At 45.5% G+C, this 21,274-nt stretch overlaps 2 protein-coding genes across 2 annotated transcripts in view; both read left to right on the top strand.

Moving 5' to 3' along the window:
• Nucleotides 1–32: 32 nt before the first annotated feature.
• HDAC3 (histone deacetylase 3) lies at nucleotides 33–13,749 on the top strand. Its single transcript, XM_061423788.1, has 15 exons — nucleotides 33–165; nucleotides 273–355; nucleotides 1,684–1,826; nucleotides 4,129–4,210; nucleotides 4,341–4,397; nucleotides 4,523–4,578; nucleotides 4,966–5,099; nucleotides 5,580–5,660; nucleotides 6,038–6,111; nucleotides 6,268–6,332; nucleotides 8,010–8,099; nucleotides 8,226–8,284; nucleotides 8,548–8,627; nucleotides 8,934–9,091; nucleotides 13,097–13,749. The coding sequence occupies exons 1-15, from the start codon at nucleotides 111–113 to the stop codon at nucleotides 13,164–13,166; spliced, it is 1,287 nt and encodes a 428-aa protein (XP_061279772.1). The 5' UTR covers nucleotides 33–110; the 3' UTR covers nucleotides 13,167–13,749.
• Nucleotides 13,750–15,782: 2,033 nt separating this feature from the next.
• DIAPH1 (diaphanous related formin 1) overlaps nucleotides 15,783–21,274 on the top strand; it is a 54,308-nt gene continuing 48,816 nt past the window's right edge. Inside the window, exon 1 of the mRNA XM_061423784.1 lies at nucleotides 15,783–16,017. Within this exon, the coding sequence (XP_061279768.1) occupies nucleotides 15,901–16,017 (117 nt within the window). The 5' untranslated portion in view covers nucleotides 15,783–15,900. The remainder of the gene's footprint in view (nucleotides 16,018–21,274) is intronic.

Raw genomic sequence — 21,274 nt, 5'->3', positions numbered from 1 at the left:
TTTCCTGGTTCCGCAGAGGCAGGCAGCGTGCTTACGCAGCACGCAAGGCTGGGGGTGGGGCAGGCGGCCAGGCTGGCGGCGGAGGCGCGGGGCCTGGTCCCGCCGGCACCATGGCCAAGACTGTGGCCTATTTCTACGACCCCGACGTGGGCAACTTCCACTACGGTGAGGGAGCAACATTGCACGCGAGGGATTTCGGGACGCGGAGGTTTCGAAGCCGGGCCTACAACTCCAGGGATGGGTACTGACGAACTCTCTTCTCCCACCCCCAGGGGCTGGTCACCCTATGAAGCCCCATCGCTTGGCATTGACTCATAGTCTGGTCCTGCACTACGGCCTCTATAAGAAGATGATCGTGAGTCTCACGGCTTCTGCTGGGGATTGAGGGTGGGGACGAGCTGCGGCCTTAGGGATAGGTAGGCTGCACTGAATGCATCAAGAGTGACCCACCCCTGGCAGGGGGGAGGTGGATAGAAGGAACCAGGAGCACCCCCATATGCAGAGTGTTGGTGGGTGCATCCACTGACTTAATGAAAGTTAGTTTTTAGGTCGGCCACCTTCTGACCTCAAGTGGACCAAACTTGGGCCTACGGTTAGGGTGGAGTGGAGCTTGTTTGCAGACACAGAGTATTTCCCTCCTTTGCATCTTAGGGACAGTTCTGTGGCCTCAGAGAAGGGAAAGCGGCTGGCTCAGTGTATTTGGATGTGAGGTTTACCCTCATTTCCCACCCCTTTTCCTCTGCCACCTCTCTCCACCGCCAAGCTAGAGTTCAAGGGAGGACTTTGCAGCCCTGTGTGTAAATGTGTATGTGTGTGGAGGACAGTTGGAGATGTCCTGGATATTCCCTTTTCAATCTAGAATACCCCCGCCCCCACACAGAGTTCCACTTAATTACTACTCATCCCTCCATCTCCCCCTGTATACACATCCTGTCTGTCCCTGGCTTGGAATTTATAGCAGTGTGATATGGGATCATAACATACGGCCCTTATGCAATCCAAGGGGAATTAGCCAGTAGTATGAATGAGTGTCCACTGCAAGTGCTAAGCCACAGACTAGTGAATTGATCATAGAAACGACTGAGGTGATGTTAATGCCTGAATCTCTGACTCTTGAAATTGTTTGCCTGTGTGTGCCTGTGAGCATTTTCTGGGGAGGGAAAATTTTTTGCTCTTGTCCAATTTATAAAGTGTGTGACCCTCTCTCAAGACATAATAAATCTCTGGCTTAGCACCTGGGCATCTTGAGTTTTAATTAGAAGGTTGTTGTGTGTCCCATATTATTTGATTCCAAAATTAAGAAGAACTCAGAGGAGAGAGAGGACAGAGTCAGCACCCAGGGGAGATGAGTATGAAGAGAATCAGGAATAGGAGAGCCAGGGAACAGGGCAGGTTAAGGGAGTTAAGGTTTGAGAAGGGAGAAAAGGCTGGGCTGGAGTTAGGAAGGAAAAGGCAGGCCCAGTGGTCTTTAGAGGGCTTGATCATAAGAAACTCCCAAGCTAATCAGAGTCTCCCTTCTTCATGGACCTTTGTCTCATAGAATAACAAGGATTGGGGGGAGGGGGCGAGGGGACTGCTGTGTGTGGTTTTGGATAGTCCCCAGGGCTGGGCTCAGTGTGGTCAGTCTCAGCCGGATGAGTAGGACTGACCCTGCCTGACTTTATCTTGTGTTTCCCTCTCAAGGTCTTCAAGCCATACCAGGCCTCCCAGCATGACATGTGCCGCTTCCACTCTGAGGACTACATTGACTTCCTGCAGAGAGTCAGCCCCACCAATATGCAAGGCTTTACCAAGAGCCTTAATGCCTTCAACGTGGGCGATGACTGGTAAGGGGAGAACTGGGACCTTTGATGCCAGGCACCTTGATGCCAGGCATTTCAGTGAGAATACTCCAGTGAGGTCTCATGGCAGCAGTGGGAAGATATGTAGGGGTGGGGAGGCGGGGATACTTGTCAATGAATCATCATTTACTTGTTTGCTTATTCAACAAATATTGATTGATTATTGGCTCTAGGCCAGGCCCTGTGCTAAGTGCTAGGGATGCAATGATAAACAAAGCAACACAATTTTAATATAGCCCTTGTGCTAAGTCCTCTAGAGGAGCGGTACATGACAATGAGAGGGCAGACATGGGAGAATTATCTAGCCTGGGCTGGGGCGGGTCAGTGGCAGCTTCCTAGAGGAAGTAATGAAGATTGGGCTGAGTTCTAAAGAAAGTAGGAAGTAATTAGGTGAAAGATAGTTGGGAGGATGGAGGATGAGGGGAGGAATGGGAAGTAGGGACAACATGCCCTAAGGGTCTGCATTAGGACAGAGTGTGACTTATTTAGGGAACAGAAAAAAGGCCACCCAAAATCTAAAGAGTGATCTGAATTGTGTCTAAAGAGATAGGTAGGGCCTTTAAAAAATAAACAGTCCTATTATGAATTGGGGTTTTTAACTTCTAGAGTAGGGAGAAGTCATTGGAGGGTTTTAAAAAGCAAGAGAGTGTTTAGGTACGACCACGTTTATATTGAGTTTATTTCATATGAGAAGTCAGCTCAGAGTTAGGTCTTGTGGGGAAAAGGTGGCCAACAAAGATAAACCATGATCCTTGCTTCCATTCTAGTCTGCATCCACTAAAAGAGAGTGGCCACAACAGCTGCCATCTGCTCCATTCATTTTTAAACTTTTTATTTATTAGGGAAAATTTTAAACATTTCTGCAAGTAGAATAGTACAGTGAACCCCCATCTATCTATCACCGAGCTGCAACACTTAGAGCAGATGGCTAATCTTGCTTCATCTGTGTCCCCGCACGTTAGGTTATTTTAAAGCTAATTTGAGATGTCACTCCCTTTTGTCTATAAATATGTTACTATGTATCTCCAAATGATACTCTTTAAAAAAACGCATAGTATCATCACACCTGAAAAATCAACAGTAATTTATATCATCAAATATGCAGTTAGTACTTAAATTTCTCCAATTTTCTCACATTTTTTTCTTTTTTGCAGTTGATTTATTTAAATTAGGATTTAAACAAGGTCCACATATTGTATTTGGTGGCTCCATCTTGTAAGACTTTTAACCCTTAATGTTTCCTTCTCGCCTTTGAATTTATTTATTTTTGCCATGCCTTGGCTTGCAGGACCTTAGTTCCCTGACCAGGAATTGAACCCAGGCCCCCAGCAGTGAAAACATGGAGTCCTAACCACTAGATTGCCAGGGAATTCCTTGAATTTATTTTTTGAAGAAATGAGGCTGTTGATCCTATAGTTTCCTACAATAGCTACAGTTTCTTGAGTAATTAACTCTGCTGTGCTGAGGATTCCTGGTATATCCACTTAATTCTTACACCAACCCTGAGATGTAATAGTCCTTTTCATGATGGTAAGCATTAAGTACATACATTGAAATTTGAGGAGATTTTGATAACTTAGCCTGGACAGTGGCAGTGGCGGGATCAGGTCCAGAGGCTAGGTTTTTAAACATTACACCAATTGGTTTCCCCAAAAGAGCCTACCAATAGAAGCAGCCTTGGCTGGAGGATTGAGGCCGACTCCTTAGGCTGGCACTGAGCGCCTTCCCAACCTTATCCCCACATCTCTACTGCACAGGGTGTCTTCTCAGAATACCCTTTGTTCTCCAGTCAGCCTCTCCAGGGCCTTCACAGCCTTCAAGCCACCACAAAGCTTCATGCCATGAAGGCTTTCTTTACCACACCAGCCCCAGAGCTCTGTCCCGCACACACTACCCTGCTCATTGGGTTGTTCAGGCACATGCTGTCTTGGGAGCTTTCTTGTTTTTTTGTGTTATTGCTCCTGCTAGTTTTGAGTTCACTTTATAGGTCTGGGAATGTAAGGTCCACCCTCAGGCCACCGCCTTGGGCCCTCGAATGCTCTTGGTGCAATTAGCACTACTGTCACTGCGCTTCTCTACTTCCCATCCAGTGCCTTGAACAAGTCTCAGTATGTGGTTTGGTCCAAAATATTTGTTGAATAAATTTGCAGATAACTTGGGTATGTATGTAGGAGGGGCAGACGGGGTTATTGAAGAAAGGAGACTAAAGGGCTTTGGGCTGGGGAGAAAGGTGAAGGAAGGAAGTGGACAGAGGAAAAAGGGCTCCGACTTGCTCTTCTTCCTGCAGCCCCGTGTTTCCCGGGCTGTTTGAGTTCTGCTCCCGTTACACAGGCGCATCTCTGCAAGGAGCAACCCAGCTGAACAACAAGGTAGCTTTACCCCGAGTCCTGTTTCCCCCTTTCTGTGGGTCCCTGAATCCCAGGCCTTAACCATGATCCTGAGCTCCCAGCTTTGGGGGTGGGCAGGAGAAGGACTATGAGTTGGGTGTTTGTCTTTCAGATCTGTGATATTGCCATTAACTGGGCTGGTGGTCTGCACCACGCCAAGAAGTTTGAGGTGAGTGAGGAGGTAATGGGGGAGACAACAGCTCTGCTAGGGTAGGAGATCAGGATGGCAGTTGGGGGGCAGCTGGGTGGAGGAATTGTTCCTCTTTGTAATACCACTATACTATCTTACCATAGGCTTCTGGCTTCTGCTATGTTAATGACATTGTGATTGGCATCCTGGAGCTGCTCAAGTAAGTAGCCCGGGAGGAGATGGGGCCACTTACGAGGCTCTTGGCTGAGGTCTGAGACTGTCCTGGCCCTGACCCTGACCTCCAGCCCCACACTAGCTTCTCCCAAGTTCTTGATGCTTTTCTCAGGCTGCCTCTTCCTGTGCTCTGCTGCAGATTCCCCGCTGCCTGCTCACATTTCAGCCTTCTCTGCACATCCCTCTCCTGTCCCTGCCTCCAGGCTGGAGCCCCAGGGTTGCCCTTAGGGAACTGGTAGTATTAGGTTTCAGGTGACTTGGGCCAAAGTAGACTCTTCATAATTTCTGGCCTTGTGTTTGGGAGGAGTGGGTTGGGGGCTTTTCCTCCTGGGGTTCACCTCTACCTCAGACGCTGGCTTTGCCTTCACCCCAGGTACCACCCTCGGGTGCTCTACATTGATATTGACATCCACCACGGCGATGGGGTTCAGGAAGCCTTCTACCTCACTGACCGAGTCATGACAGTATCTTTCCACAAATATGGAAACTACTTCTTCCCTGGCACAGGTATGGAAATAGGAATGCCTGTCCCCTTCATACTCCTCAGCTCTTACCATGACTGCCTCCTCCGCAGGCTCAGGTCTCAGTTCAGGTGGCCCCTCCTTGGAGAAACCTTTCCTGATCACCCTGTTACTCTGTCACATCACTCTGCTTTTTTCTTTTCAAGCACTGATTGCTGTTTGAATTTATTGTGGGGTTTTGTTTTGTTTACTGTCTCCCATGTAATCATGCCTACCTCCCAAGAATATGAGCTTGGTGGGATTTCATTTATTTCATTAGTTCTTTTTCCTGCTGTATCCCCATACCTAGTTCACAGCTTGGCTCATAGTAGGCCCTCTGAGAGTATCTGCTGAATGAACACAAGCTGCAAGAGACTTAGTAGTTTGAGGGAGTATGTGGCGGACGTACATAGATGGAGTGAGAGGCCCTCAGAGTACATGGTGGGGTTGAAGCAGCTGGCACCCCCACCCCCACTGTCCCCCACAGGTGACATGTATGAAGTTGGAGCAGAGAGTGGCCGCTACTACTGCCTCAACGTACCCCTGCGGGACGGCATTGATGACCAGAGTACGTACTAAAGTCTTCCTGCTCACTAGGCTCCTTCTCTCTCTCTTTCCTTGAGTTAACCTCTTCTGCCTGGTATTGTCTACTGTTGGGCCAGGTGTCCTTCAGGATGAATGGCCTTCAGAGGGACCATGAACTCCCCGGAAATTGTATGCAACATATTGTGTGTATGTGCATTTTTCTGGGAAAAAGGTCATTAGCTTCCATCAGTCCCTCCAGAAGTCTCATGAACTTCCCCACCCAGAAGTTCGGAACCAATGGTTGTCCCTTTGGGTTGCCCCTTTCCTGGGCTACACGCTCTCTGAACCCCCTTTTTCCTTTTGTTCCCTGTCTCCCCATCCCCTTGGGGTGCCAGGTGCCCATCTTTGGCCCTCTCCCAGGTTACAAGCACCTTTTCCAGCCAGTTATCAACCAGGTGGTGGACTTCTACCAACCCACGTGCATTGTGCTCCAGGTAATACTGTCCGTGCCTCCTCAGGCACTCAGGCTTGAGGGAAGAGAGCAGGAAAGAGGAGAATCCCTAGGCTGGTGGGGGAAGGGAAGTGAAGGACATTGGTGACATTCTGAGTAGTTCTCTCACTGCAGCCACCTGGGGTTTTGATTTTTGCAGTGTGGAGCTGACTCTCTGGGCTGTGATCGATTGGGCTGCTTCAACCTCAGCATTCGAGGACACGGGTGAGAACTGCTCTTCTTCCACTCCTCCAGGTTTTCAAGTGGCCTTGGGCCTCAATCCATGGAACAGGGGTAGCTGGGAAACAGGCCTCACCTCCTTTTGGGACTCAAAAATAGCTACATGTTGTACTTTGAACCAGCAGTGTCATCTTGAGCAGTGTTCCCCAGTTGGCAAAATTCACATTAGGTTTTTATTAAGCACCTGTTGTGTTCCAGGCATTGTACTAGGAGATGGGGAAGCAGTCAGGGAACTCCCATGGAGTTTACGGTTCAGCCTAGGAAACAGGCAAAACTATAAGTAAGCAAACAAGACAGGCAGATTGTTATAAATTCTATGGAAGAAAAAGATAGCAAGCTAAGATACGGGATAACAGTGGAGAAACTACTTGAGATACCATGATTTGGAAAGAATTTTCCAAAATTCTGAGCTGAGACCTGGAGCCTAAAAGGAGTGAGCCATAAGAGGAACATAGAGCGGTCCATCCCAAGCGGTGAGAAGAGCACATGCAGACACGCTGAGACAGGGCAGAGGGGTATCGTGGAGGAGATGAAGTAAAACCAGTCAGGTGGAATACAGAGCAGGCTGGAGGTGGTTTGAGGTGATATCTGAGAAGCTGGCAGCACTGGGGTCGTGCAGAGCCTTTAGACCTTGCTAAGAAGTCTGGATTATATTTCAGATGTGTTAGGAAACTGTTGACGGGTTTTAAGCAGGGAAGTGACATGATCCAGCTTTCCCTGTCAGTTCAGTGGTTAGGACTCTGAACTTCCACTGCAGGAGGCATGGGCTTGATCCCTAGTTGGGGAAGTAAGATCTCACATGCCTTGTGGCACGGCCAAAAAAAAACCAACTGCTCTGAGTGCTGAATGGAGAACGGTTTGTGGTGAGGCTGGGCACACAGGAGTGGAATTGAGAAGACCAGTTAGGGAGCTCTTGGTGTTGTCTTAGGGGGCTAAGTTGGAGGAGGTGGCAGTGGAGAGAGGTAGGTGATGTGAGTTATATTTTGGTGGCTAAACTGACAGCACTTGCTGGTACATTGGTGAGACTAGTTGATTAACAGGGGGGGTGCCAGGGTGGGTGCTGAGCAGGACAGAGGTGAGAGTGCACTCTGTTTTAAATTTCACTGAGACACAACGTGCAGACAATAAAGTGCACATATCTCAGGGATATAACTCAATGATTTTCACTACCAAGATCAAGATACAGGACATTTTTTTTTTTTTTTAACTTTACAAATTGTATTAGTTTTGCCAAATATCAAAATGAATCCGCCACAGGTATACATGGGTTCCCCATCCTGAACCCTCCTCCCTCCTCCCTCTCCATACCATCCCTCTGGGTCGTCCCAGCGCACTAGCCCCAAGCATCCAATATCGTGCATTGAACCTGGACTGGCAACTCGTTTCATACATGATATTATACATGTTTCAATGCCATTCTCCCAAATCTTCCCACCCTCTCCCTCTGTAACAGAGTCCATAAGACTGTTCTATACATCAGTGTCTCTTTTGCTGTCTCGTACACAGGGTTATTGTTAGCATCTTTCTAAATTCCATATATATGCGTTAGTAGATACAGAACATTTCTAGTTTCCTTGTACCCCTTTCCAGTTAGTCTCTAGAAGTGTGTTCTCTGGCTTTCGGTAACTTCCTCCACCCCATTACTCTGGTTTCTTTTAACAGGGAATGCGTTGAATATGTCAAGAGCTTCAATATCCCTCTACTGGTGCTAGGTGGTGGTGGCTACACTGTCCGGAATGTTGCCCGCTGCTGGTGAGCATGCCCCCATTTTTCCTCCTCTCCCTTGTACAGTGTGAGCTAGGGGCTCTCCCTGAGAGATGGCCAGTGGACCTTTCAGCCCTCTCGCTCAGCCTGCCCTGCTCTGCTGGTTTGTTTCAGGACATATGAGACATCGCTGCTGGTAGAAGAGGCCATTAGTGAAGAGCTTCCCTATAGCGGTAAGGACCATTCCACACATGCAAGGGGGACCATGCCTCCACAGCAAGAAGGCCATTCTCACAAGACCATAGAATGGCCTGGTTTGAAAGTGGGTGGGAAGTTTGACTTTCTCAGAATTCTGCAGACTAAACCCCTGGGCCCAGAGCGGGGAAAAAGGTTGAGATGTTATGTGGGGGTTTTGGATGGAAAGGAAAGAGATAGGCAACTCTTGGGACCTGCCTGTGTCTGTTGGAGCCATCATGTCTCCTCCTTTTTCCCCAAGAATACTTCGAGTACTTTGCCCCGGACTTCACGCTCCATCCGGATGTCAGCACCCGCATCGAGAATCAGAATTCACGCCAGGTCAGCAGCTTGGAGAAGCTGAGCACAAGGGTGGAGGAGCCCAGGAAAGGTCCAGGATGTGGGAAATCAGAGAAACCAGGGAAGAGAATCTCAGCCATCACTATCTCTGTTATCAGCTAGGAGGCAGCCCCGGTGAAAGCACAGGCAGTCAGGGTTGGGAGGAGGGACAGTTACCAGCTGGGGGATTCCAACTAAGATGCAAAATGGGACTGCAACTAGGACTGCAGGGACAAAAGGCAGCTACAAGCATTGACATCCTGGGAGTCACTGGGAGCTGCTCATTGTCTATTCCTCATCCCCAACCAGTATCTGGACCAGATCCGCCAGACAATCTTTGAAAACCTGAAGATGCTGAACCATGCACCTAGTGTCCAGATTCACGATGTGCCGGCAGACCTCCTAACCTATGACAGGACTGATGAGGCTGATGCGGAGGAGAGGGGTCCCGAGGAAAACTACAGCAGGTCTGGAGCAGGGACATAAGAGCGGGGAATTCCAGCAAGCTTTGGGGGAAGTTAAGAGGGAAAAAGTAAGTTAGACAGCATTAGTCTAATTGTCCTCAGTTTACCTTCTTCAGTATACAGCCATCCCATACTTTTTTTTTTGCCCTGATTTAATGATGTAAGTGACATACATTTATTGTAAAACTTTTCAGTTCAGTTCAGTTGCTCAGTCGTGTCTGACTCTTTGTGACCCCATGGACTGCAGCGCACCAGGCCTCCCTGTCCATCACTAACTCCCAGAGTTTACTCAAACTCATGTCCATTGAGTTGGTGATGCCATCCAACCATCTCATCCTCTGTTGTCCCCTTCTCCTCCTGCCTTCAGTCTTTCCCAGCATCAGGGTCTTTTCCAATGAGTCAGCTCTTCACATCAGGTGGTCAAAGTATTGGAGTTTCAGCTTCAACATCAGTCCTTCCAATGAATACCCAGGATTGAACTCTTTCAGGATGGACTGGTTGGATCTCCTTGCAGTCCAGGGCACTCTCAAGAGTCTTGTCCAACACCACAGTTCAAAAGCATCAATTCTTCTGCGCTCAGCTTTCTTTATAGTCCAGCTGTCACATCCATACATGACTAGTGGAAAAACCGTAGCCTTGACTAGATGGACCTTTGTTGGCAAAGTAATGTCTCTGCTTTTTAATATGCTGTCTAGGTTGGTCATAACTTTTCTTCCAAGGAGTAAGCGTCTTTTAATTTCATGGCTGCAGTCACCATCTGCAGTGATTTTGGAGCCCAGAAAAATAAAGTCTGTAACTGTTTCCACTGTTTCCCCATGTATTTGCTATGAAGTGATAGGACTGGATGCCATGATCTTAGTTTCCTGAATGTTGAGTTTTAAGCCAACTTTTTCACTCTCCTCTTTCACTTTCATCAAGAGGCTCTTTAGTTCTTCACTTTCTGCCATCAGGGTGGTGGTGTCATCTGCATATCTGAGGTTATTGATATTTCTCCCAGCAATCTTGATTCCAGCTTGTGCTTCATTCAGCCCAGCGTTTCTCACGATATACTCTGCATATAAGTAAAATAAGCAGGGTGACAATATACATGCTTGACGTACTCCTTTGCTGAGTTGGAACCAGTCTGTTGTTCCATGTCCAGTTCTAAGTTTCATGTTCCATGTCCAGTTCTAAGTCCATGTTCCAGTTTCTGTAGATTACAATTGCACTGTTCAACATTTATGTATAAACACAAGGGCACACATACACTCATTTTCAGTGTTGTGCAACCTTTTTTTTTTTAAATAAAAGTTGGATCATTCTGTACATGTTCTACAATTTCCAAGTTTTTTTTTTACCAGTGTATCTTTCTGTGCCAATATATATAAAAATCTGCTTCATTATTTAATTAGTTGTATAATATTCCATTGTGTGGACATAGCATAATTTAACCAAGTGCCATTGACAGGCATTTACATTATTTCCTGTTTTTTTCACTATTACAAAGAATGTAGCAGTGAATCCCCGTAAATATACATCTTTGAGTGCTTGAATGGGTTAGATTCCTAGACTTGTTGTTGCTAGGTCAAAGGCTGTGTGCAGTAAAGTTTTTTTTTATTTGTTGCCAAATTGCCTTCCAGACAGTCTATAACAGTTTATATTCTTGCCAGCATTTTACTAACTCCTTCCAGATTCCAAGCTGGACAGGTCACTGTACATATACTGCTGTTGTAAGGCCCTTAGATTTCTTTCCTCTGTTAATTTTTTCAGGTGTGATAGTTGTATTGTGTGTATGTGTGTTTTTTTAAAAATCTTTACCTTCCTGAGATACATATTAAAATATTTACAGATGCTCTGAATTAGGGGAAAAACCAACCAGAATAGACTTAAAAAAAACACAAAAGCTGAAACAAGCTTTTCTGAAAAATGAAGGAAAAAGACAAGAGAACCCAGAAGTGCAGAAACAGATGCATTTAATAGAGAACAGATTTCCTTATGTGACTGGGGATAACCACAGCTGGATGTTTGCAGGACACCTGGTCCTGCTCCCACGCACTGTTAAGAAGTCTGAGTCGACTCTGCTGCAGAGTCTGATGGGCTTCTCAGTCCTTTCCAGAATTTTCTCTCTGTCTTAAGAGTTCATACTTCCAGATCTCTCTGCTGGACCTGGGCTTTACAGCTTAGACTCTTGGGACCACTCCAACCCTTCTCCTCCATGTGCACCCCTTCATTTCCTCTCTTGGTTAAGAATGTATCTGAATATCTGGCCTCAGGGATCATTTTTGACCCCTCATCTCCATCTCAGCTTCTCCAGGTCTCTGAGGCTTGACTTCTGGAAATTGATCTTCTTAAAAATCTGTTTTTCAGTTTCTTCCTTTTGGAAAAGTTTGTTTTTTTCATCTGTGATTCCAGGCTGGTATCTGGGCCTTGTCTTTGCATTATACAGCCTGTTCTCAACAGCCAGCAGAAGCCTCTGGCCTCTTCCTGTCCTAAACCCTGTTACTGTTGGACTACCCACTGAGTTCCTTATCTTTGATGCTTGTAGCATATCAGCTATATAGGATATGATATTTATATTAAATTATACCTGATACAATGCCATCAAGTCTTCATTCTCTTGCCATCCGACAACCCTGAGAGGTGCTATTCTTAAATTAACAGAAAAGGAATCTAAGGTTCAGAGAGGTTAAGTAGCTTTCCTAAGTTCTCACAGCAAGTTAAATACCAGGGCTGAGATTCAAACCCGAGTCTCTGACTCCTCACCTTTTACCCTTGCACACTTAGAGGTAACTGAGACTCTGCTCTCCAGGCAGAGGGAGTCTTTCCTGATTTTGTTCCCCACTTCTCTTTGATGACTTTCTCCCTTCTTTCACAGTTAACAGCTATGGGCAAGATAACTTAGTTATTCATATTCTCCCAGAGAATAGTTTTCCAAAAAGACATCAGAATTGGGTACATATCAGGCTTTGTATCGCTTTCATATCCCTTCACCCACTACATACAGGTGTACAGTATGTCACTACTCTCCTTGGAGAAGGCTATGGCACCCCACTCCAGTACTCTTGCCTGGAAAATCCCATGGGCGGAGGAGCCTGGTAGCCTGCAGTTCATGGGGTCGCTAGGAGTCGGACACGACTGAGCGACTTCCCTTTCACTTTTCACTTTCATGCACTGGAGGAGGAAATGGCGACCCACTCCAGTGTTCTTGCCTGGAGAATCACAGGGACTGGGGAGCCTAGTGGGCTGCTGTCTATGGGGTCACACACAGTCGGACACGACTGAAGTGACTTAGCAGCAGCAGCAGCAGCAACTCCTCTACTAAAAGTGCTCCTTTCTATTGTGCTTAGAAGAAAGTCCAAATTTCTGACGATGACTTTAAAAGGCCCTGCATGCTGGCCCTTACCCTCGTCCCTGGTCTCATTTCTAATGACTCTCTCTCTTCTAGCTGTCTTGACCTCCTTCTCTCACTTCTCTCACCTGTCTGCCTTATAACCTTATAACTTCTGTACTTGGTTTTCTTACAGCTTGAAGTCATCTTCCTGAGATATTTGCCTGTCCAGCTTCTTAGTCTTCAGGTCTTACCTAGTCAGAACAACTGTTCCTAATAATCCTGTCTGAAATTTTACCCTTTTCCTCCCATAACTCTTAGTCACATCCCTTTATTTCATTTTATTCATAGTGCTTTCCACCATCTGAAATTACCGTGTTTTTGTTTTTACTCTGTTAGTTATTGTCAGCCTCATTTATTAGGTAAGTTTTTTGAGGATAGGCAGAAATGTCGTCTGGTTTATTCTCTCCTGTCTTGCTAAGGCTTATGACACTGTCTGGCACAGAGTAGTCTGTCAGGAAATGTTTATTGACTACGTGAGTGGATGAATGAATAGCAAGCAGTCTCTACCAACAGGAGAGGAGTGGTTCCCTGACAGTGGGGGCCTGAGAAATGGCTCCAGACAGGGTGCCTACGTGGGAGAAGATGGAACTTGGAGAGTGAGAGCCTGACCTCTCTTTCTCTCTTCCCTTGCTTTGTAGGCCAGAGGCGCCCAATGAATTCTATGATGGAGATCATGACAACGACAAGGAAAGCGACGTGGAGATTTAAGAGGAGCTGGGCTTGCTATGTCCCCAGGAATTCCTTTTTACCTCTTGGTTGGGTGGGAGGGAAAAAGTGTGGTTTTCCCACCCCTGGTCAGGTTACTTTCAGAGCTTTTACCAACCCTGGGGGAGGGTTTGGAGACCACATCTGGTTCTTGAACCAACTATCCCCTTTCTTCTCTCCCTCAAGGCCTGAGAATGGTACCTATTAAGGATTGAATAGGGACAAGGATAGCCATCTTTAGGACAGCCTGGGCTTGGGCCCTGGAGGCCAGTCCTAGCCCTTTTGGCTTGCTTATTCCTTCCCTACTTCCGTCCAATCCGGAGACTTTAGGAGTGAAGGGGCAGACAGGAGTAAGGTTGCCTTTGACCTCCTCCTCTCCTGGGTTCTCCTACTACAGGCCTTGCTTCCAGTGCAGGTGAAGAGTAAAGGATTTTAGGGGGCTCTGGCTCCTTAACATCCTAACCCAGATGATGGGAAGTACGGTTTTGAGATGGGGGAGGATGTGAAAATGTCTTGTTCTGACTTTTGGTTTTATGTCCATTTTACCACTCTTTTTATCCAATAAACCAAGTTGGTATTTTTTGTACCTTTTGCCTTTCTAGGAATATTCTTTTTACTAGCTGCGTGTGTATGATGAGAGGAAATGGGATGATGATGTATATAGTAAAAATCATAGTTAACATAGTTAACACTTACATTAGTACCTGTGCATATGGATTTTACATGGATTATCTTACTCATATATAGGGCATTAATAGAGCATTTTAATTAAGAGTTAGACAAACCTGGGAAGATTAGTAGCTTAAGAGAGGGAATAGAGGATGACTTCAGGTTTTTAGTCCTGGTGTTTGGATTGGTGATGCTAGTTAAGATACACTGAGGAAACATGTCAGGTACTTAACACAGTGCCTGATATAAGCAGTTGCTCATTACCTTCATTGTTTATGTGAAGAATGATGCTGGGTACTATAGTAGCCACAAATTTGGACTCTTCCCTGGAGTTTACAGTCCAGTAGGAAGGAAGAGAAATGCTTTAGTAGATGTAGACAATGGTATGGGAAAGAAGAGTAATACCTGGATCACTCCTTCCATGCTTTGATCCTGTCTGTTTCTCAGCACTCTAGCTTAGAAAGTAAGTAGCTGTTTGGGACTGTTTTGGACAAATTGAGTTTGAAGTGTGGGCTGGGCAGTCCTATGCAACTTTCCATCAGGCAATTAGAAAGTGCAAGGTAAAAGCTGAAGGTCAGATTTAGGAGCCAGCCATTTTGGCAGACTCCTTGTAACATACCAGACCCTAGATTGAGCGCTGGCGCCTCCCTAGTGAGTCACTGGCTGTCCTCCAGGAACATGCAGTTGAAGTCTTTTGCTGGTTGTGAGCACGATAATTAAGTCCAGAGTTTGAAGGCCTACTGGGTGCCACATGCTTTTCACACAAAGGACCAGATGTAGTTGGGTGAATAGAGGAAATTGGTGAGGGAAGAATCAAGATAGTAGAGCAAAGAACACACTTTTGGAGAATGCCTGTTCTTTTCACTCAGTTAGGTTTATGTTAATTCAGTTGAGTTCAGTCGCTCAGTCGTGTCCAACTCTTTGGGACCCCATGGACTGCAGCACGCCAGGCTTCCCTGTCCACCACCAACTCCCAGAGCCTACTCAAACTCAGGTTAATTGAGTTGGTAATGCCATCCAACCATCTCATCCTCTGTCATCCCCTTCTCCTTCTGCCTTCAGTTTTTCCCAGCATCAGGGTCTTTTCCAGTGAGTCAGTTCTTCATGTCAGTAAGGAATCCTCTTTAAACACAGGGCTTGGCAATCAGACCAACCTGGTTTTAGGTTTTTTTTGTCAATTATGTGTCCTTGGGCAAGTCACTTCAATTGTCAAATTTCCTGTCCTCAAAATAGTGAGACTAGTGGAATCTGTCACATGCCATTGTGGAGATTCAGTAAGAAAATACAGGTCGTATTTTTGCTAAGGGTCTGGCATAGAACAAGTGTATGGTAAATGGTTAACTATTATTAAGTTTCAGGCACAGCAGTGGCAATAACTAGTTTTCCCAGATTAGGAACATGGAACGTAGTAGACCTTGGATTTAGAACTAGGTAATTGAACTCCAGAGCTAGTAGAGTTTGCTCTAGCACTGGCCCTGAACCAAGCTCTGTTCTTGGCACATAAATGGTAGCTATCACTTTAGTTTTTCGTGTGCTCCATGGGTATTGAACACATAAAAACTATTATCCTGGAAAGCCTGGCACTAAATTTTCTGCCAGGATAAGTCTCTCTCATACAGTTTTTTTGGTTCATAATAATATCACACTCTGGGGTGTGAGAGGGTCCAGGTTTCACAGCCACGTGGGCACTGCGTGGGAGCAGGGAGGCCTGCGCCACTCTAACCGGCAGGCGGCGCTGTCCCAGAGAGACCGCCCACTCACCACCCCCCACGTGAGTCCAAATGGTTAGGCCCGCCAGGCAGGTAGTGCGCTTCCGCGGCTTTCCTCCACCCTCTCCCTTCCCTCGTTGGTAGGGGCTGCGGGTCCGGGCGGAAGTGGGGCAGGCGGGCGGGAGCGAGGCGTCGTCGTTGTATATTCATGAGGCGCGCGCAGCCCGGCATGCTAATGAGGCGGGGCGCGGCGGCGGACTGAGAAGCTGCTGGGCGGCGGCGGCGGCGGCAGCGGCGGGCTTGGAGCTGCCGGGCGGGAGCGGCGTGGGCGCGGGGTCACTAGCAACGCAAACCTGGACATGGAGCCGCCCGGCGGGGGCCTGGGACCCGGCCGGGGGACCCGGGACAAGAAGAAGGGCCGGAACCCAGACGAGCTGCCTTCGGCAGGCGGGGACGGCGGCAAATCCAAGAAATTTGTGAGTGTCCCTCCCACCTGGTTCCCTCAGGCTGACCCCTTAACCGCCCTCAGGACCCCAGAAGACCCTCTGCAGCTGGCCCCAGGGGTGCACGCCCGTTTCTAGGGAGCCGCCCCCGCGCCTCCCTTCCTCGTTTTGCTCGATGCTGGGCTCCGAAGCCCGACCTCTGACCGCTCTGGGACCTCGGGGATCCCCGGAGTCCCACCCGGCTCTTGCCCTGGCAACCTCGGGGCTTTCTTCACCCGCCTTCTTCCCGCCCTCATGTTCTGCCCTTACCCCGCGTAGCCCTGGACAGTCTCAACCCTATCTCTTCCCTCTCAGCCCCACTTCCTTTCTTCTTCCTCCGTTACCCGAACACGCCTTCTCTATCTCTAGCCTCAGTGCTTTTCTGGGTCCATTTTCTCTTATTACCCTTCCCCCCTTTTTTGGTATCTTCTTATTTGCTTCTCCAAAGGTCACTTCCTTCCCCAAGCTTGATCCCTTTCACCTGCTAACTTTGCTCCCGCCCAGTCCCCTCTCTGGGCCCTCAGCCCGGTGTCACCTGATAATCCTTCCCCTCAGGAATGTTACCTGACTTGAGCCCTACCTTCCCTCTTCCCTTGGACGTTTGTCCTTGTGACTGCAGTAATGGGTTCCTGCCCAGTTCCAGGTCGTTGGGTATGACGGTAGTTGACTTTCCAGTATTTCCCCATCCAGAGAACCTGTCTCTGCCCTCTTGCTAATCGGGCACTTGTCAGGGGATTGGAACTTCTCTCAAGAATATGCCCTTCTTGACTTAAGAGTGGTGATCACTCTCCCCCACGGGGAAGAAGTTGGACTAAAAAAGTCCAGAAGTTTTTGAGTACCTGATTATATTGTCTTCTGTGCATTTTCATGATAACAATCTCCTCAGCTCTCCCGCTACCTCCTGTGTCCCAAGGCTACTGAGAACCTTTTTCCCAATCTGTAGAAGAGTCAGGCTTTCCTCAGGTGCCAGTTACTTCCAATCTGAAAGGATATTGGTATTCATGTAACACCGTGCTTATCTTATCTTTGCCCACACTGAATCTTTGTTTTTACTCTATCCAGGGAAAGATAGGGGGCGCTGTCCAAGATAGGGCGTCTTGGATAACCATTCCTAACTAGTTTTGTTGTCTTCTTTCCCACGTAATTAACTCCGCCGCCCCATTGTCTCTTTCTACTAACCAAATGGTTTCTAACTTTCCCTCTTTCTCTTATCTCCACCTATTAGCATTCTGACGCAACTCCACAAGTTTGGGAAGAAAACTGAGAAAGTGATGAAAACAGGAAGATAATGTTGCTTTGGGACATAGAGGGTTGAGATGTAGAGAGTACTGAACAGATTTAAAATAGTGACTCATCTCTTCCTACCTATTTCCATCAAGACAGGTGCTTCTGGACTGTCCTTTCCAGTGACTGTAGGCTGTCAAATCAGTGCCTGTTTTTATCTGGTGACTGTCTTTTTTCCCCCCAGAAATGTGGGTTTAATAGTAGTGACAACCTTCTCTCACTGGTGATCAAAGCAACGTTCTCCTAGGTTTCTTTAGGATAAGCATGACACTCTAGTTAGGGAGCTTTCCGGCTAAGTCTTAAGCTTTAGGGCCTTTGTATCTTCTATTTCTGTATCCTTTTGTTTTGCTTTTGTTTCCATGGGTACTATTTGACCTTACTCACCCGAATTCCAGCTATTTTTGCTGATTTATAGTGACCTTTGTGACTTGTAAATGTTTTTCAAGTTCTAAATGGAAGTTTATGTGTGCTTGTTTTATCTAACAAGAGTTTCACTAATTTGTGAATTCTGCTAAGTATTTGGGGCTGAAAGGTGAGATACCTGAGGAAATTCAACTTCTTTTCACCTGTTTCTTGGAATGTCTATGGAGTCTTGTGTATGCTGAGTGGATTTGGCTCAGAGTTGGTATTTGCTTTAGGGAGGGTGGAGCTGAACCAAGTTCTCTTTTTCTTTCGAGGTGTTTTTCTTAACTCTTAATCTGCTGAATTTTTAGAAAATACGTACACACACAGGTAGTGAGAATTGCATTCCTGGCTGAGGGATTGGTAGGTTTCCAGGAAAGTAGTGCTGTTTTAACCCCTTTATTCCCAACTGTACCTTACCTCAAGGCTTTACCATAGTCTGTCTTTCTCATTGCTTTTTATGTAAGAACTGTGTGGAAATGAGAGCCTAGGAGGAGCGTTGCAATCCACTTCTCTTTGTGTCTGTGTATGTATATGGGGGTGGTAGAGTGGGCGAGATTGCTGGTTTGCATTTGTTACCCATGGCTTAGTTTTCTTGAACTGTAGGCTAAAAGTGAAGTCAAAGAGGTTTCGCCTACTCCACCTTTTCTAGTGTGTGTCCTTGGGAACACTGCACTCGTTTGGACTGAGTGTGCCTGAAGATTATTTGTTTGCATCTGAAGAGTTACTAATCCCTTTAGCTGCTGTATACCTTTCCAAGCTTATGCGGGTTCTAAGTGCAGATCAACTGATGAGAATACAGAACTCACAAGTTACCAAAAATTTGCTCTTTACTCTCTGAGGTAGCTTGTGTGGAAAGGACACAAGGAGCCTAAGTTGAAAAAGTGGTGAGGATCATCTTTTTAAAACATGTGGTTGTTTGAGATGCAAACGTGTGTGGTGAAGCCAGGCTGTCTGGTGTTCCATTACTTGGTTCTTCAGTCTGTCTCTGGGCCATGAGCTTATCCCTCGTCCAGCATTATTTCAGGTCCTTTTGGAAGCCCTTAAGACAAAGGAAGATAAAAATGCTAAATGAACAGAGTGTTTTCTTACTTTTTAGCAGTGATGAGCGTGGGTGTCAGATAGACTGATTTCTGAAATATGTGTAAGGAGAGTAAGTATAACCAGGATGTTAGGAGGCTGCAAAGCTTTTCTGCATTTTGTAGACTGCATGTCTTCTCATACAATCAAGAATTGATCTGTTTTAAGAAAGACTATTGCATCTTGATTCAGCTAGGAGCCTAACTTTGTAAAACATGCTTAGTGTGGGATTAGAGACAGTACAAGGTATGTACTTTTTTAAATCTTGTTTATTGTTGGACACCTATGTTAAATTTTTACCATGTTGCAGTTTCCAAAAGCAAAGTGAAAGTTCGTTTAGTTGTAGATCCCTGTCCATCCAAAATGAGAGCAAGGATGAAGGATGCTAGGCAGAATTTTAAACAGATATTAGGAAAGGTGAAGATTATAAAAGAAGTGGAGTTGTTCATGCTTCTTTCCTCATAAAGATACTAACTTTGATCCAAAAGGTCTCTCAAAACCAAGGAGTATGCAGAGAACTTTATACAAGTCATTTGTGTTTTTGAAAGTTGATAAACACAGGGATTACATAGTTTGAAAAGAGGGAGGGGAACCTACAGGAATGTTATTGAGAGTTTGAGATGACAGCATGATACCTTAAAAATTTGCCCTCTGCCTGCCTAGTCTTTAAAGACACAGCCCAAGGATCACTGGATAATGTTACTTTCACTTGTCTCTAAGGAAATCCTCCTTCATAGGAGGTGAAACTGAGGGAATGCCTCAGCATTTAAATCTCTTGAGAGAGTTGTTAAATGTTGGGATATTTTTATAAAAAGAGTTGAAACTTTTATGACCTGTAAATTGTTTTAAATTGTTGTAAATTTATTTAAAAAAGCTAAGAAAATAGTAACAAGTGAGGAATGATTTAACTTTGTTGATGGGCATACAGGTCAGAATAGACTAATCTTATTCCCTGTGTGGTAAAATCACCTTTTGTTACCCCTGGGGTGCTCAGTGTATCTTGTAAATGGATTGCCAGGTTATTCTTGGAGAGTGTTATATTTTCAGTGAAATGTAATAGAGGCTTAAAAGATAAGGTGCGAATTAGAAGAACAGGTTAAAAGCATGTTTATTAACAAGAAATATTCGGTATTGTAGAGAAACAAAGTTTGTACATGCAGGTGGTGTTTTCTCTCATTTTGTGTCTCAGTTGAAATCATTCATGGCTACCAAAAACATCCCAGTATTCAAACAAACCTTGTGTTTTTCTTTATTGTGTTGAACCTTCTATTCTTTATCACTTTTATTTGAAAGCAGTAGGGAAAAAATCACCTCTTGCTAACCAGCAGAGCACCATTGATTGGTTGTCCCTGATTAGGGTTAGGTGAGACCATGCCAACCCTCTCTCCCTGCCCTGCTGTCTGTCATTCCCTCCCTCTTTGTTTTTTAATATTGCCCAGCTGCTATAAGAACTGATTCTAGTCCTTTGGATAGCCAGGCCTTTGGGGAATCAGTAGTAGTAAAAGACGTTGATGCTAAAATTTCTTAAAACTTCAAAGCTAAAATCGAAAAGTAAAGAATATTTTAATCACTATGAACATATCTTATTATCTACCTGCTTTTTTTTTTTTTAACAATTTTTCTTTTTTTTCCAAATAATTTTTCTAATCGAAGAACTCTTTTAAGAGAGTAAAGTTACTAAAGGAAAAGGGAAACTGAGACCAGTATTTTAAGGAATTTTACCACTGATTACAGGATAACTCTGGGTGAATCATTGTTCTTTGAACTTTGAGATTCTTACTTCATTCATTATTAAAGCTTGCTATGAATGGTAGTCTTAAAATTTTAGAGTTGGAAGGGACTTTAAATGTCATCAAGCCCAAACACCCACTCAGTGCAGCAGCAATCCCTTCTTACAGTTGTAGGTTGAAAATTGAATAAATAACCGGAGGAGGAAAAGGATTTTTGGATTCTACATTTCCTTTAGTAAATTTCAGGATCTTGGAAGAAAAGCGATCATGTAAAAGGAAGAGATATGCTAGAAACTCTGAGACTGAGAGAGAAAAGATTGAAGAAAGTGACTCTGTTGCATAGTTCTGTGACAATTAGGGAGTATCAATTTGTCCTTTAAATAGTTGCTTAAATTTCTTCCCTCCAAGAAGGGGGATGAGATGGATAAGGGGACACAAGAAAGAATTGTCATAATGAACTGAATTAAGAGAAACACGTTGCATTCGTGTGTGGAAGCAATGTTATATGGAAGATGGGAAATTTTATCCTTGGTTGTGATTATAAGTAGTCTTTAGGCAGTAGCTGCTTTGGCATTTTGTCAGGGTAGCAGATACAGGTAGAGTTTATGGTGTCCTAGGTGATTTTTCTAGGTTTCTGATTGTGACTTATTCCCTGTTTTAGGAGTAATACTGTTTGAAAGCAATAGGATTTTCATTTTCTTTTAAGACTTAGCATACTTTAAGGATCCAGCAGAGATTGATGTATAAACTGTCTT

Source organism: Bos javanicus, chromosome 7 (assembly GCF_032452875.1).
Source record: "Bos javanicus breed banteng chromosome 7, ARS-OSU_banteng_1.0, whole genome shotgun sequence".
NCBI lineage: Eukaryota > Metazoa > Chordata > Mammalia > Artiodactyla > Bovidae > Bos > Bos javanicus.
The sequence above is the reverse complement of the archived record's forward strand: the minus strand, read 5'-3'. Positions and strand labels throughout refer to the sequence as shown.

Coding starts and splice junctions, on each gene's coding strand:
- HDAC3 (XM_061423788.1), top strand. CDS start 111: ATGGCCAAGACTGTGGCCTATTTCTACGACCCCGACGTGGGCAACTTC. Junction 5,661..6,037: donor GGACGGCATTGATGACCAGA/GTACGTACTAAA, acceptor GCCCTCTCCCAG/GTTACAAGCACCTTTTCCAG. Junction 9,092..13,096: donor CCCGAGGAAAACTACAGCAG/GTCTGGAGCAGG, acceptor CTTGCTTTGTAG/GCCAGAGGCGCCCAATGAAT.